The 17226-nt window shown below is 40.9% G+C and overlaps 1 protein-coding gene across 5 annotated transcripts in view; it reads left to right on the top strand.

Moving 5' to 3' along the window:
• The window catches only part of AKAP8L (A-kinase anchoring protein 8 like), a 65423-nt gene that overhangs the window by 9171 nt on the left and 39026 nt on the right, over window positions 1-17226 (top strand). Inside the window, exon 1 of one of the 5 annotated variants that reach the window (XM_073622392.1) lies at window positions 1052-1085. The exons of the other annotated variants lie outside the window; for them this stretch is intronic. Coding sequence (XP_073478493.1) covers window positions 1081-1085 — 5 coding nt within the window. The 5' untranslated portion in view covers window positions 1052-1080. Of the gene's footprint in view, window positions 1-1051; window positions 1086-17226 lie in introns of those variants that run through there. 5 annotated transcript variants of the gene reach the window in all.

Genomic DNA, 17226 nt, shown 5'->3' with positions numbered 1-17226 from the left:
CACTTTAACTTTGGTTATAGGAACCTGACCCCACTCTATATTGATAAGTGGATCCTCAACCTGCTCTTCCTGGCTTTGGGCATAAACCTTGCTCAACAACTGATCCCCTGTGAAGGAAGAAGATGTCTTAGTAGGCCGAGGTGGAAGTTGGAAGGGCTTAGGCCCTGGATCAAGAATTTAGGGCCTTCATAGCCAAGTAATGGCAATCTCACAAGAGAGGTAGCAGCGGGTGTGTTAAGTAGCATGTTTAGTTAAAGGACAGTTTTTGAAAATTGTGTAATTTGCTTGAATACCAAAGCTATGTTGTTTAACAGTTGTACTGTTTTGTCTTTGTGACCTAATATACTTTTGTGCCTAGACCTGTCTATCAGCAGTTGTATGTCTGAGCCCTTACAGTTGCATATTAATGGCTTCATTAATTCCTCCTATTCACCTTATCCTCCTGTCGTACCTTTCTTCTTTTCCTACAACAGAGCCTGCTCCAGTGAGCTCCACCTTTTAATTAGGCGGTCACAGTAATTCAGCTACAGCTTCAGTGTTACTCATTTTATTGGACAATCCAGGTTTAGATCCTTCAGTTTTCCTTTGCTGATTATTTAACAGGTAATGTTAAATAATGGTGTGCCTTTTAATGCCAAGTAAAGGAGACACTAGGGTATTTTCAGTAAGTACACATTTTGGCAAAGTCTTTTTTTTTTTTTTTTTTTTTTTTTTTTCTTTTGCATTTTTATCTGTTTGATGTCCTGTTTAAATACTTTTACAGTATATCTTACTGATTTTATAAAAGAACAATGCGTTGTTTGAATTCCAGTATAAAGGTAATCCATAAAACAGCTAAAAAAAAGTAATGGTTATTTTATTGTTCAGGAATCTGATGACTGCACACTAGAGCTGCACGATTAATTGTTACAAAAATTTCGATTTAACCCCCCCCCCCCCATCTTAATCCGGCATTTCCACGATTTATTTAACAAGTGTCAAAAAGACAGCAAATGTTTATCAACATTGCTCAGCGCTGAGAGATAACTATATCGTATCATTTGGTTCTTTTAGATCAAAGGGATGAACTTCGGTCTGTAAATGAGGTCAGTTTAACCACTTAAATACTAAGCTTTTTCCTGACACTTGATGCTTACAAGTTAAAATCTGTATTTTTTGCTAGAAAATTTACTTAGAACCTCCATATATATATTTATATTATATTATATTTTTTGGCAGAGACCCTGGAGAATAAAATGACGGTTTTTGCAATATTTTATGTCACATTGTATTTGCGCAGCGGCCTTTCTGAAGCAATTTTTGGGGAAAAAATACACTTCAATGAATAAAAAAAAAAAAAACTAAACGGTAAAGTTAGCCACATTTTTCTAATGTGAAAAATGTTACGCCATGAGAATAGTGATCTTTATTCTGAGCAAAAAAAATGGTGATTCTCATTTTAGCCAGAATCGTGCAGCTCTACCGCACACTAACTATTTCTATATTCTACCTTTCTTTAGTCAAAAAAAGAAATACACATAGATGAATGGGGACCCCTGTCGCGTTTCATGCAAGGCCTTTAATCGTAGTCACACTCCATAGTTAAGCTTCTGTGTACGTAAAACGCATCAAGTGCCTCCATTCATCTCTTGTCTATTGCTTTATGAATGGATAAAGATGGAGTTCTTAAATGGGTGGTGTGCGGTCATCCAATTGATTGAACAGTGGTTATCAGCAAACAAGCTGGAAGGGCACCTGGCTTAGAGTAGGCAAGAGTGGGCCAACCTGCTTTTTTTTCATTTGAATGTGTTTTTTTTTTTTTTAAATACCATAAGTAATGTCAAGCCCCTGTCCTGGTTGGGTCTATCGCAATCTACAGGACCAGGTTACTAGGTATATGATTGTTGGGTATCCTATTCCAAAACAAGCATTACCCCTCAAACACATTCTTTGAGCCTATAATACTCTTCTTGGGAAGCATTCTCCAAGGTATTGAAAGGCCAATTCACACCAGTGCATTTTAGCACAGCTGTAAAATGCAGATCAACGAAAAGGACATCTGAAAAACAATCATTTCTAATCTGTCTTATTAACACCATAATGTTGCGTTGCACTAAAATGCAAAATTATGTCAACGGATGTCAGTACACGTTAAGGCTCAAATAAATTGGATGGAAATGTACATGCATTTAGCACAAGTCAGTATGAATTGGCCTGAAGCGTCTGCTCAGGTTTGTGTCATTCTGTCAAAAAAGGTTTGTATGAGAACCTGGCTTGCAACTGGCGTTTCAGTTCATCTCAGAGGTGTTGAATAGGATCGAGGTTGGGGCTGTGTGTAGTTAATTCCAGTTCCTCCATATTAGTTTCATCAAACCAAGTCTTTATGGACCTGGCTTTGTGCACGGTCATGCACGAACAGTAAAGGAAGTTCCCCAAGCTGTTACCACAAAGTTAGAATTGCACAATTGTCTAAAATGTTCTTTTATGCTACTGTTTGAGGGAGCCTTCGTGGATACATGCTTCATTCTATGCACCTGGTCTTGGAATAGGATGTTCATTAAGCTCATTTACAGCCTCTCACAAACTTGTTAGGACCCTTCACGAAGAAAGAAGAACCCACAGTTTTCTCTAAAATAAGTTGAAAATGACAAAAGTAGTATATTATAGTAGAATATTTTAGCCACTTCCCGCCCAAGGTACATCCAGGGACGTCCTTGACTTTGCAGGGGTATATCTGAATGATGCCTGCAGCTACAGACATCATCAGCCGTGATCGTCAAATTTATTTTTTTATTTCAGGCTTCCCAGCCTAGAGGTGAGATGTGGGGTCTTATTGACCCCATATCTCACTGTAAAGAGGACCGATCATGCCATATTCCTATTACAAGGGATGTCTACATTCCTTGTAATAAGAATAAAAGTGATCCTTTTTTTTTTTTTTAAGTGTCAAACTAAAAAAAAATTAAAATTACAATAAAAAAAAAAAATAAATAAATAAATTTAAAGCGCCCCTGTCCCCGTGTGCTCGCACGCAGAAGCGAATGCATACGTAAGTCCTGCCCACATATGAAACGGTCTTCAAACCACACATGTGAGGTATCGCTGCGGACATTAGAGTGAGAGCAATAATTCTAGACCTCCTTTGTAACTCAAAACATGTAAACAGTAAAAAAATGTAAAGCGTCGCCTATGGGGATTTTTGGGTCCTGAAGTTTGGCGCCATTCCACGAACGTGTGCTATTTTGAAGCGCAACATGTTAGGTATCTCGGCGTAACTTCATCTTTCACATTATGCAAAAAAATTGGGCTAACTTTAATGTTTTGTTTTTTTTTGTTTTTTTTGTTTTTTTTTTAAGCATGAAACAAAAAAAAAACAGTGTTCGAAAAATTACTACGCAAATACCGTGCAAGATAAAAAGTTGCAACAACCGCCATTGTATTCTCTAGGGTCTTTGCTAAAAAAAACATATATAATGTTTGGGGGTTCTATGTAATTTTCTAGCAAAAAAATATGCATTTTACATGTAGGAGAGAAATGTCAGAATTGGCCTGGATGGGAAGTGGTTAAATGTTAAAACAAGTGAATTTTGCACGGACAAAAATTATAGTATTCTTAACCTAATATTTTGATGTACAGCCTATAAAGGCATTTGCAGCAAACAGGCGATTTATGTACCTTCAACAGGTATTTTGATCCATTCTTTTTGAGCAAACTGCTCAGGTTTGAATAGTGACTTTCAAGTTTTAGCTTCTTCCATTGATGTTCAATAGGATTCAGATCAGGGCTCATAGAAGGCCACTTCAGAATAGTCCAATGGTTTGTTTCGGCCATTCTTGGGTGCATGTAGCTTTTTTTGGGTCATTATTCAGGACTTGCAACTGAGACAAGGTTTCTGACACTGGGCAAGTATGTTCCTTGCATGATTCGAGATTTCATTGTACCCTACACAGATTCAAGGTACCCAATGCCTGATTCAGAAAATTAGCCCCAAATTATAACCAAGCCGCCTCTGTTTCACAGTGTAAGCCATAATGGCCAAGAACTGTGAGGGAATCCAAAGGTTTTGAAGTTCCTTAAACACTTTATCAGGTGATTGGGCAACAATCACATCCTATGGTCTCTCCTTCCAGTTTCTCCATGCATTGTTAGTAGCGGCGTTGGGGTTCTGGAGGCTCATGGCATAGTGACGCCCTGTTGAACGCAGGTTTCAGGGGTGTCTAGCCATCTATCCCAGATCTTATTATATTTTTAGGGGCATCCTCTGTGAGAATACATGATTTTTTTTTTTTTTATAGGGCAGAGTGTTATTCACTTTTACTATCCAGTTAGTGAGCTCTGGCGGACTGGGCCTCATCGATAGCCTGGCTATGACTTTCCTCACAGAGAAGAGAGTTTTGTTTGAGAAGATCTTGGTAAATTTATCTGTCTGGTTCTGGGAAAAATGCCCAGCAGACACGGCTTGGGGTGTAATGTCAGGGGTGAAGCCATAGTGTCATGGAGAAACTGTACTATTTGTGCCCAGAATTCCTGAATCTTTGGGCAGTTCCAGATTAGGTGTTAGAACGTTCCTGTTTCTTGATTACACATTGGGGGATTGGTCTTGTTTATACCTGGAGATTCTTAGTGGTGTAAGTTATGTTCGGTGCAGTATAAAGATCTGAGTCAAGTGGTCAGAGTTTGGGTTAGACTAGTTTACAGGTATCTAAGGCTTCCCTCCACTCCTCATCCTCTGGATCCCACCTCTCCCTCCCATCCCAGCTAGTCTTCAATGCACAGGCTGATGTAGATGCGTGAGGGAGTGACAGCATGTTATGATAGTGAGAGATCAATTTTTTGGGGTCAGTGCTTTTAATCACTCCCATTAGAGGGTTATTGTCTTGGGGGGGGGGTTGTCCAGGAGGAATTGTGTTTGAAAGGCGTGGCGGATTTGTAGGTATGGTTTGGTAGCATAAGTTCGGATTTCAGTCTGTCAATAGTCCTTAATTCCCCATCATGTGTAATGTGAGACAAATAGAATATTCCCCTGGAGCACCAAAGTTTGGGGTTTGGGATTGAGTGAAATTCTGGGAGGGCTATATTATGCCACAGGGGAAGTATAGTCATGGGTTTGTGGTAATTTGAGCTTGTCCAATTTGATATCCCACACCCGCCTGTATTGGTAAAGCAAGGATTTGTGATCACCCATCCTCTCAGCGCCCCTTATTCCTCCTGTTATTGCAACCAAGGGGACTAAGATCGAATGCGACCATTTGAGACATAGGTAGATAAGGAACCTGTCTCTGTCAACCTTGTCAATGTGACATAGTTGTGACATTTGAGTAGCTAAATAGTACATGTTGAAGTCTGGTAGAGCAGTTCCGGCAAGGTCGGTAGGCTTTTTTAGTTTGCTCCAGGGGAGTTTGTGTCTGCTGGTACCCCATATAAATGGTTTAAGTATTGCTTCCATTGATTTGAAATGCTTAAACACCAAGTACACTGATGAGGGCCATATCATTTATAATATTTTGTGCAATAGTACCATTTTTACAAGATTTATTCGGCCCATGACTCCCAGAGGGAGTCGGGTCCAAATTTGAGTTTTTCTGTTTAAGCATCTCAAATAATGCCATTATATTAAGTTGCACATAGTCAGCTGGGTCTCGAGTAGTCTGTATTTGATGTTATCTACTCTCTGTAAAAGGAGCAGGGCTTGGTATATTCACGATGAGAAGTTGTCATGAGGGAGTAATTGGGATTTATCCCAATTGATTTGAAGGCCTGAGAAGGTACCAAAACTTTCTATCAAGGAGGAAGTCCCTAAACAGTGTCGTTACCTGACTAGGTTCTGTCACCGGTCCATTCCCAGGAGAGTGCAGTGAAATAACTACGGGTGGCCTCTCCCCGCCCTGCACTGTCCCCAACTGGTGCAGACTTTCAACCCAAACTGCCAACCTGTGAAGAACGCGTTGAAGAGCAATAATAAACACAGGACAGTAGTTAGTGCTGGTGTGCTATAGGCAGCAGTATTAGGATAAGGAGGATATGGGTAGCAGAGCAGTGTCCACCCTTTTCCAGCACAGGTTGCATAATGTTGTACATGGGGCGAAACTTCGCTGTACAACGTAACACATTATAGGACTATGCTCACTTAGTGTTGTGAGCTCTCTAGTGGGTTGTCATCTTCCGCCGGGAAGAACTGGTAAACATGGAAATATCCAAGGAAGGATGGTGAAAGGCTGACCCTATAGTGAGGCCTGCAATCAAAAAGTCATCTTCAGCAAAGGAAAGGGTAGAGCCGGTATGAGTCTATCATTCCAGATATGGGGCAGCAGTGACCCCTGGTGGTAGCTATGATGCAGCGTTGAGGGAATATTTGCAAGGTACATGTCTGCAGACTTGCTGTTTAAGTACCAAGTGTTTCTGTGTCCCAGGGGGGCACATATCGGGCAACAATATCATATCAGAGAGCATGCAGCTTCTCTTTTAGTGTGAAAGGAGTCGGGTAGGAATGAGGGCCCGAGAAAAAAGAAAGGGGTAAATCGCATTATCTGGGTGCTTCTCTCTGCTCAAGCCAGGCAATTGCCGCATCAGGATCTTCAAAGAAACACGCTCTGTCTTCCCCCTCTATTCGAAGATGTGCAGGGAACAGCATTGCATATTTTATGTGTTTGATGCAAAGGCGTCTTTTGGCTTTCGTGAAGGTCTTGTGTCGGCGCTGTACTTCTGCAGAAGAGTCCAGAAAGGCCGCAATCATCTTGTTTCCAAAAGGAATATTCCCTTTCTCTCTGCTTAATTGCAGAATAGCGCCTCTGTCCCTGAAGTTGAGGAATTTTGCGATACCGGTGGCGGTCTCCCAGACATATACGGTGCGCTCGTTCGACGAACGTGGGGGAGAATAACTTTGCCGTATGTGTCACAGAGCAGTCGTTCAAGGAATGTGGGGGGGTCGGGGTCTTTCCCCTCGGACAGGCCAATGAATCTAAGATTGCAGCGGCGGAGTCTGTTCTCAATGTCATCTTGTTTCTGCAGGAGTTGGTGAACCTGCAGCTGCATGGCATCAGTGGTGTTCTGGAGAGGGGGGAGGGAATCCTCCACGTTGCTCAGACAGGTCTCTGTATCTGTGACCCTCTCCCTCAGCTTCTGGAAATCTTGTCTCACTAGGGAGATGTCTATTTTTACCTCCTCAATCCTGGCTGTGAGGGTTGTTTGGCAGGCTGTGATGGCTTCTTGGCAAACTGTGATAGCCCCCAGCACCTTCGCTGTGTCCGCTCCTGTGGATGCCCCCTCCCCCGGCGTGGCACCATCATCTTGTCCCGGGGGGGTGTCCTTGTCTTGCCGGCGATATTTGTCTAGCTTAGCCGCCGCATCTGTGGCTTTTTTTGGCGGAGACATGGTCTAGGGAGATACCTGATGTAGCGGCAGCAAAAGTCGGGCCTTCGGGGAGTAGATGGGGTCCCAGGATAAATGGTGCAGGATATTCAGCCGGTGGAGCTCAGGTCACTAGTGTCCTACTTCATGCCGCTCCAGGCCATGCCCCAACAATCACAGCTTTCTACATGGATACAAAAGCAATATGCAAGATAACGGCAAAATATCAAACTGTGTAACGATAGAAAATAAAGATTTCTAAATACAGTTCATTCATAAAGTATTCAGACCCCCTTTACTTTTTTTTTTTTCCATTTTGTTATGTTGCAGCCTGATACTACAGTTGTTTAAATTCATTTTTTTCTCATTTATCTACACGCAGTACCCTATAATGATAATGTGAAAACAGAATTTTAGAAATGTCTGTAAATTTATTACAAAGGAAAAACTGAAATATCACATCATGTACTTAAAGCGGGGGTCCGCCCACCCCACAAAGAATTAAAAGTCAGCAGCTACAAATACTGCAGCTGTTGACTTTTGATATATTGACACTTGCCTGTCCAGGGAGCCCATGATGCCGGCACACCAGACAATCTTCTGATTGGCTGTCGGGTGCAGCCGTTGCCAGTAAGGGAGCCCTACTGCAACGGCTGCGGGGGGTGGGGGGGGACAAACAAGCGGACGTTCCACTTTTGGGTGGAACTCTGCTTTAAGTATTCAGACCCTTTACTCAGTACTTTTGTTAAATCACCTTTGGCAGCAATTAGAGCCTTGAGCCTTTTTGGGTATATGACGCTGTGTTGCATTTTATATAAATATGATTTTATTCTCAGACTTTAGTGTAGGTGTGGAACAATCTGTTTAGTAGTTTGTCAAAGAAACAGAAATCAGACTGTGTTTGAGTGGATACTTCTCAAACGAATGCCTTTGTAACAATTACACAGGGTGTCCTCAAACAATGGAAACTTAAATACCATTGTATTTCAGTTGACTAAGTCTATTGTTGTGTAACTGTAATAAACAATATATTGACAACCTGGCATATATAACCTATGGCATGTATGATACCAGAGTGCCATCTTGAGGTAGAATTTGAAAATGCCTCTCTAATTGAAAACTCAGTAATCCAAAGGTGCTACGCACATGTGGGGATGGTACAGTTGGAACAGTCTGTTCGGTAACTAAGGTAAACAAGTTTGTAACCGTTGTGGACAAAAGCTTGACAACCTGAAACTTCCCAAATAAAAGCCAACAGCAGAGACAGAGACGACTCCATAATGCATTAACACCAAGGAAGGAAGGTCTGTGCCAGCCTGAACCTGAAGACGCTCTTACCTGATCTCCAGCAACTGCTTAGAAGCTTGAGTCCTCGTTGGCTACGGAGATCATGAACACACAGTAACCTGAGTTAAGTAATACTTAAGCGTACTTCCACTGTTTACAGACCATAATTGCTGCTTATTTGCTTGGCATCTTGCTTGTTATAGCTGTCAGTCTTGTATTGAATTCCTAATATTGTAATAGTTTTGTATGTACAGCATTTTTGTATAGTAAAGCACATTTATACTCTGCAGAGGTCTAAGCTTCCTTGCTTATACCGCAAAGTAACCTTACTAAATAGGTGCAAGCTAAACAGACGTGACAGGCTTTGCATTCTTCTTTGAAAATCCTTTTTTTTTTATAATTCAATTATTATAACATTTTTTATATTTAGGACAAACCATACAATACTGTACAAAAAGATATGTAAAAACAAAGAAAAAAAATAGAGTAGACTGTATATATACACTTTTATCTTTGCTCTTCTACCTTAAATCACTTTTCTCAATTATATCGTTTATCAAACGAACCCTGCTATACAATATCTAGAACCTGCCATCCCCACCTCATCCAAACAATAAAATAAAAAAAATAAAAAAGGGAGGAGGAGGGGTGAGAGGGAAGCCTTTGAAAATCCTTTCAAGCTTAGTCAGATTGGATGGGGACCGTTGGTGGACAGCCATTTTCAGGTCTCTCTACAGGTGTTCAATAGGGTTCAAGTCAAGGCTCTGGCTGGGCTACTCTATAACATTCATAGAGTTGTCCCTAAGCCACTCCTTTGTTGTCTTGGCTGTGTGCTTATGATTGTTTTCATGTTGAAAGGTAAACCTTTGGGCCAATGTAAGGTCCTTGTCGCTGTGAAACAGGTTTTCATTGAGGATATCTCTGTACTCTGTTCCATTCAGCTTTCACTTAACTCTGACCAGTCTCCCAGTCCCTGCTGCTGAAAATCACCCCCACAGCATGATTCTGCCACCACCACGCTTTACAGTTGGGAAGGTGATGAGCAGTTCCTGGGAGAGGCTTCCATCTAGCCACTCTGCCATACTCTGCAATAAGGTCCAGATCGGTGGGGGGCTGCAGTGATGGTTGTCCTTGAACTTTGTGCCATCTCCACACTGGAGCTCAGAGTGACCATCAAGTTCTTGGTCACCTCTCTTACTAAGGCCCTTCTCCCCCGATTTCTCAGTTTGGCTAGGTTACCAGCTTTTGGAAGAGTCCTGGTTGTGCCAAACTTCTTCCATTTGAGAACTTTGGAGGTCACTGTGCTTCTGGCAACCTTCAGTGCAGCAGAACTTTTTTTGGAGCCTTCCCCAGGTCTGTTTTGCAATAATCCTGTGAGCTCCGCAGGCAGTTCCTTTCCACTTCATGGCTTTTGCTCTGATACAGTATGGATTGGCAGCTGTGTGACCTTTTATAGAAATGTGTGTGCCTTTCCAGATCATGTCAAATCAAGGTGTAGAAACATCTGAGCACTGATCAAGAGAAATGAGATTTTTGAAGTGTTTATACATTTGCAAACATTTTATAAAATTTTGTTTTCACTTTGTCATTATGGAGCACTGATTGTAGATTAATGAATTGAATTTAAACAACTCTAGTATCAGCCTGCAACATAGCGAAATTGAAAAGTGAAGGGGGTCTGAATATTTTGTCATAGCTCCCAACTACCCCTAATTTCAAGGGACTGTCCCTCATTCAGAACAAAGTCCCTCTGTCTCTCTTTCCTCCTCATTTGTCTCTCATTTTGGTCTGATCTATATAGTTGTATATAAAATGCACTATTTATCAAAAAGTGTTTTACTGTGCTAAACCTTTCATTCAATTTCTAAATTGATGCATTTGTAAATTCCAATATAAAGGAATAGTAGTGGTAATTGTGGGTTGAACCACTCATTTTATTTTGTACAATACTCCTTTTAAGGGAGGAGTGGGTGTGTCCTATGTAGGGGTTGGGGGGGAGGGATGTTCCGTCCTGCTACTTGTGATAACGGTCGAGCGGCTGCTTAGCCGCATTAGCCGAATCGGTTGTTACAACAAGAAAGCCGACCGTCCGCTCTAAAGAATGGTATAGGGGTGATGGCTGCAGGCATAACCCCAGTACAACCACTTGAAGCAATATCGGTACGTTTGTTACCGATACCGATCTTTCAAAAAAAAGCGAATATCGGCCACGCCGATAATTGGTCGACCCCCTAGTCCTATGCCTGCATACATTTCTAGTAGGTGTCCCTTATTACCATTTCAGAAAGTTGGTAGGTATGACTTTACGAATGCACTGTAAGTATATGTAGAAGAGGGATTTTATATTACATATCCCACAGCCTACAATTATTCACCATACCATAGTCTAAATCCCTTTTTAATCAACAGTATTACTGCTCAAACATCATTGAGCATTAAGGTACTAACAAATGCTTTTGATGTAATCACTTCTTTCAAAAGGAATGAAGCATTGTTTCAGTGTGCTGTAAGGGTGCCAACAAATTTGTCAATGTCTAAATGTTTTATGGTCAGGTGCTATTAACCTTTTATTTCAATATTTTTTATTTGGTTTTAGGGGGGAAACACGACAAAAAAAAGGCGCCCTTAACATTTTGACCATAAAGTATATCTTATACAGGTTTAACTGTCTACAGTAACAGGAAAGGAAAGATGGGTCCTTCCAAAGGTAAGGGGAGGGGGGTAGAGAAGCGGAGAGAGAACAAAAATTGGTTGGGGAACACTTGTGTTCATTATACCAGATTGAGTCGAGACCAGTTAAATGCCTCTGGCTGGAAATATTGTTTCATGGGTCCAAGTTGAAAAAATGTGCTGTACTAATCTATTAAGATGACTAATCATTTTACAGTAATGATTTAATTGCTACAGTTTACATCTACTATAAAATAGGTTCAGTACATTTCAAATAACCTGTTTGGTTGCAGTAAGTGTGGTTGGTTTATTTTTTCTTGTTGAAAAATAAAGCCCTCTTGAACTTTGAGTTTCAGTCCGCAAAATTCAAGCTTCCTCTTGATTACTGAGCTATAGTTTTTACGCAGCATGTCGGACCTCAAATGTATTCAACATATTTTTGTAGAGAAAAAGTTCTTTTTTTTTTTTTTTTTTTTTTTTTTCCGAGGAGCCTGCAAAGCTTTGCACTTGCGATCAGTGGATCACGGATGCAATGTCAGGTTCCTGCAGGCATGCCCTCCAGCTTTCTCAGTTAGAAAGTTGGAGGAAGTGTCAATGGACTACAAGCCACCTGCCACAGTGGCAGACAGGACTTGTAATTTATTTTGTCACAGATCTCAGTAAATGAATGACCCAGCTGTGTGGGTGAAGCTTTTCACAGCTGTCGATTTTGTGACAGCGGCTGCGGGGGAGAAGAACTCCCACCTGCTGTCTTAGGGGGTGCGAGGGAAGGTTCTGGAGCATGTTACACCCTAAATATGGGGTGTAACTTGCAACATGCTCCAAAGGTGACCTTGGCCTTTAAGGTATATTTAAAATTATGCATGGGAATGGGCTTTTAGAACAGCAGCAAAATAACATGAGATTTTATCTTTATTTTATTTTCCGACATGTTGTTTTTGCAAGAATTTAAGCTTGTATTTTATAATGGAATAAAATAATGTGTGCTTTTTTCTTTAATCTGCCCAAAACCTGGATAAAATGGTTACGCAGTTTGCTAGATTGGGAAACAAAGTCTTTATACTTGCCTCCTCTCTAACTTCCGAAGTCCACGAGGTGTCCCTAAACTGGCATCTTCTCCATGAGTACTCGACTTTGGGCATTTTCATTGGCTGGTTTGGGATGACATAACGCCTGTACATGCGCAGGAATCAGTCATTCTAGCACACCGATCGTTCTGGCGATGCACAGCTCACTTTACATGCCATACAATGCTGACAGGTGTATTTTATTGCAGAAGAAACATTACATGTCACTTCTGAGATAAATAGCCTGCCTGTTTTAGAAAAATGCCTTCAGTTGAGCTTTATGAGATGAAGGTTGTGTTTTTTTTTTTCGTTGGAGATAATCAGACCCAGTGTTGGGCATGTACAACTTGAGAAAGGCAAGCCATTCTTTCCCGATTATCAGCATTTCTTGGTTGAAGGTTTATGACCTAGTTGAGGGCAATTGCAAGCCTCTCTGGATGGAGGTACACAATATTGCAAAGGAGATTTTCCAGCCAAATCCTGCAAGCTGGGATGATCTCTTACAATCTTACACAGAAGAAAACACAGTTACTGATCAGCTCACTTGATCCCTCCAACTATTGTCTATCAGCTGAGAGCGCACAGCAGCACTTACTCCATGTGCAGACACAATGGAAATGTAACACACCGGCACTCCGTAAATACATGCAAATTCTTTTATTAACCTAAGATCAGGATAAAACGAGAAATGTCTGTATTTATAAAAAAAAACAAAAAAAAAAAAAACAGAAATGTCACATGTATTTAAGTATTCAGACCCTTTACTCAATACTTTGTTGAAGCACCTTTGGCAGCAATTACAGCCTAAAGTCTTTTTGGGAATGACGCGACAAGCTGGGCACACCTGGTTTGCAGAATTTTCTACCGTTTTTCTTTGCAAATCCTCTCAAGCTCCGTCAGGTTTGAAGGGGACTGTCAGTGGACAGCCATTTTTAGGGCTCCCCAGAGATGCTCAATAAGATTCAAGTCTGGGCTCTGGCTGCGCCACTCTAGGACATTCAGAGTTGTCCCTTAGCCACCTATTGGCTGTAAGCTGTGAGGATCGTTGTCATGTTGGAAGGTGATCCTTTCGCCCAGTTTGAGGTCCTGAGAGCTTTGGAACAGGTTTTCATTGAGGATATCTCTGAACTTTGCTCCATTCAGCTTTCCCTTAACCCTGACTAGTTTCCCAGTCCCTGCTGCTGAAAAAGTATGATATTGCCACCACCATGCTTCACTATTGGGATGGTATTAGGCAGGTAATGAGTGGTGCCTGGTTTCCTCCAGACATAATGTTAAGAATTGAGGCCAAACTGTTCAATCTTGGTTTATTCAGACCAGAGAATCTTGTCCCTCATGGTCTAAGAGTCCTTCAGGTGCTTTTTTTTTTCAAATTCCAAGCGGGCTTTTATATGTTTTGCACTGAGGACATGCTTCTGTCTAGCCATTCTGCCATAAAGCCCAGATCAGTGGACGGCTGCAGTGATGGTTGTCGTTGAAATTTACCCTACCTCCACACTGGATCTCTGGAGCTCAGTCAGAGTAACCATTGAATTCTTGGTCACCTCTCTTGCTAAGGCCCTTGTTCCCCAATTGCAAAGTTTGGCCATGCGACCAGCTCTTGGAAGAGTCCTGGTTGTGCCAAACTTCTTCCATTTGAGAATTATAAAGGCCACTGTGTTCTTAGCAACCTTCAGTGCAACAGAATTTTTTTCCTAACCTTCCCCAGATCTGTGCCTTGCAATAATCATGTTTTTGAGCTTTGTAGGTAGTTCCTTTCACCTTGTGGCTTTTTCTGTGATACAGTATGCATTGTCAGCTGTGAGACCTTTTATAGAGAGGTGTGTGCCATTCCAAATCATGTCCAATCAGTTTAATTTACCACAAGTGGATTCCAATCAAGGAAAAATCTGTTGCAATGGGGGGCTGAATAATTACAGTAAATTTTCCCTCCCTCTTTACCCCTCTCCCCCCCAACCCGTAAATGTGATATTGGTGATATGTTACAATCACCAAACTTATATAATAAAACTGACAAGCTTACATCGTTGTCAGTGGTGTTAAGGGATAATTGTATAGAATCCCTACCAAGTTATGTTAAATATATGGAGAAGCTATTTTCATACTTTTACGTTGGTACCAGAGTATGTTTTGGATCTTAAACAACAATTGCAGAGCACATGTTATTTTTATTCAGTGTAATTCAACCTATATTTTGTGTACCATGTTCTAATTTTCAATAAAAAATATTTGGAAAAAAAAAGGGGGGGGGGGCTGAATACTTATGCCAATGTGATATTTCAATTATTTCCTTTATCATACATTTGTAAACATTTCGAAATTCTGTTTTTCACTTTGTCATTATGGTGTAGCGAGTGTAGATTAATGAGAAAATGAGTTTAAATAACTGTAGTATCAGGCTGCAACATAACTAAATTGAAAAAGGGCGAAGGGGTCTGAATACTATATGAATGCACTATATATCAACTTATGCAATAAGTTTGCATACCATGTTATAAATATATATAAAAAAAAATTAAATCTATTCCTAAAGGGGTCTATTTAAAAAACAGTACATTTAAATGTCACCAAACTAATTAGGAATAATTCACTGTCCTTTAAAACGAAGGACCTGGAAGATTCACCTGCAGAGAATGTTTGCTGAATGTCTGACACACTGCTTTATATACAGTATATGTCCCTTAATAGCTAACAGTAGTCACATTTAACTGAACCTATTTGAAGATGTTTTGTAGCTTATCCAAGCCACTTCACCCCAGCATTTATATTCACACAGGTGGCACTGACCTTTATCCAATCACCATTGAATGTGTAGATGTCATTGTCTAAAGCTGGCCATAGATGGCGAGATGAATGTAGGAATCCAGCCCGCTGTGCTGTTTGTATTCTTACATCTGGAACTTTTCTGCTCTCAGAATACACTGAACAGCACGGCAGCCCCCTAACTAAATTTACATTTTCCAACGTCTCGTTCAAAAAAAGTGGCTAATCAAAATTCTTCAGCCAAGCTGGCTGAATCTCCATCCATCTATGGGCAGCCTAAGAACAGGATGGAAGGTGTAAGCATTGTGGAACTCCCCCTGTTCTAGTTAATAATCCCGTTATTGGTGTCAGGAAGGCTTAATATCCTTCAATTTACATTGTTGAAGGTGTGGATTGTCAAAACACTTGGGTATACAAGGTGACATGGTGTAGTCAGTGCAGGGTAGTGAGGAAAACAGACCTGTACATTAGGGAGATGAAACCTCTCAACAAACGTATAGCCCAACATAGCAGGACAATTCAACTGTTTTGCTACTCAACAGTTTTCCTACACCTTATAGAAAAAGGAAATTCTTTAAGCACAGGGAGGTGCGTGTTTTGGACAGAGAAGAGAACTGGCTTGCAAGAGGTGTGAAAGAGACCCTGTATGTGAAACTGGAACCATCATTGACCATAAGTAGAGGCCTTTGACATATTATCTGCCTTCCTCATATAATGCAGTTTTAACATCTTTACCCTGGTGTTTTGACAGCAATTGACTTTTTCAGCCATCTCATTGGAACAATTATTTCCTGACACTGATTAAAATTGGCTTGGATAAGCTATGAGACATCTTCAACATTATAAAATGAGTCCAGTTGAACGTTACTACCAGATCTACCATGACCTGGATAAATGCCCCAAAATGTAAAGGTCAATGACCCACCTACAATTCCAACCAGACAGTAAAGGGGTATGTAATAATATTGTGCTGGATTGAAGGAGTGCTGTTCTTTTACGTTTGTATAGAAAAATTGTACTATATGACTGCCACTGTTGGCATCAGTCAAGTATCACCCTGGAGCTCACTATGCTCATCCAAGGATGGAACACTCACCTCCTCTGTTTTTGGAGGGAGATCTACCCATCTGTGGACACCCTATGTTATCTCTGTGGGTTTTGCTTTGCTGTGGTTAAACCAAGTTCTTCTTCTTTTTTTTTTTTTTTTTTTTTTTTGAAAACTGCCATAAATCAATAACATAATGCTGCTATTCACAGTACTTAGGTTAAATATACCATCCATTGGTAAATGGAAACAGCTGAAGCATGACGCAAACCCGGGATATACAGGTAACTGCAGTATGTTTTTTCCTCTTCCCTGCATTCCACTAGTCACTGTGGCTGCCAGAAGGTGAGACCCTACTGCAGTAAAAGCTAACTTGTTATGGCAGTTTGATTGCTAATGAGAGTTCTTGATTCCTGTGGAAGTAAATCCCTGCACTATACATAAGTCTGATTAAGCCCCTATATGGTAGAGAATAAAACTGGTCGTATGCATCCATGTACATGATGATAGTAGTGGTACTGCTAAGCCTAGGTTTACATCTTTGCAGTTCCGTGATTGCTCAGGCACAGCAGCCCATTCATTTGAAAGGGCTGCTGTACCTGTGTTTCCTGCAGGAAAAGGGTCCCTGAACCTTTAAAAAAAAAAAAAAAAAAAACACAGCTACACGGAAAGCACGTAGTGCTTTGCCACCATGCGTTTCTGCGTTTTTCAGTATGTGCGGGTGCTATTAAGAGTACATGGCGCCTTCGCATTTTCCTGAAAGCAGTGTTACTGCATGTGGGTACAGGAACCTGTGATTTACACGCAATCCCACACCCGTCCAGATGTGAACCTAGCCTTCGTGAAGATGTAGAGTGTCGCATCAGACATTTCACAGATGTAATATTGTTCTTAAGTGTGTGGGGGAAATACACATACTCCTCTGTCAGGGGGCTAGTTTATGATTCTTCCCTCAGTAAAAAATCAGTTGCCACTTCCTGGATTGAATATCAGGCTTAAATTTAAAAATTTTTTTTACAGGTTTAATATAATTGGTTAATCAGGGGCCACTGAATATTGTATTGTGT

The sequence above is a fragment of the Aquarana catesbeiana genome, linkage group LG03, assembly GCF_042186555.1.
Source record: "Aquarana catesbeiana isolate 2022-GZ linkage group LG03, ASM4218655v1, whole genome shotgun sequence".
NCBI lineage: Eukaryota > Metazoa > Chordata > Amphibia > Anura > Ranidae > Aquarana > Aquarana catesbeiana.
The sequence above is the reverse complement of the archived record's forward strand: the minus strand, read 5'-3'. Positions and strand labels throughout refer to the sequence as shown.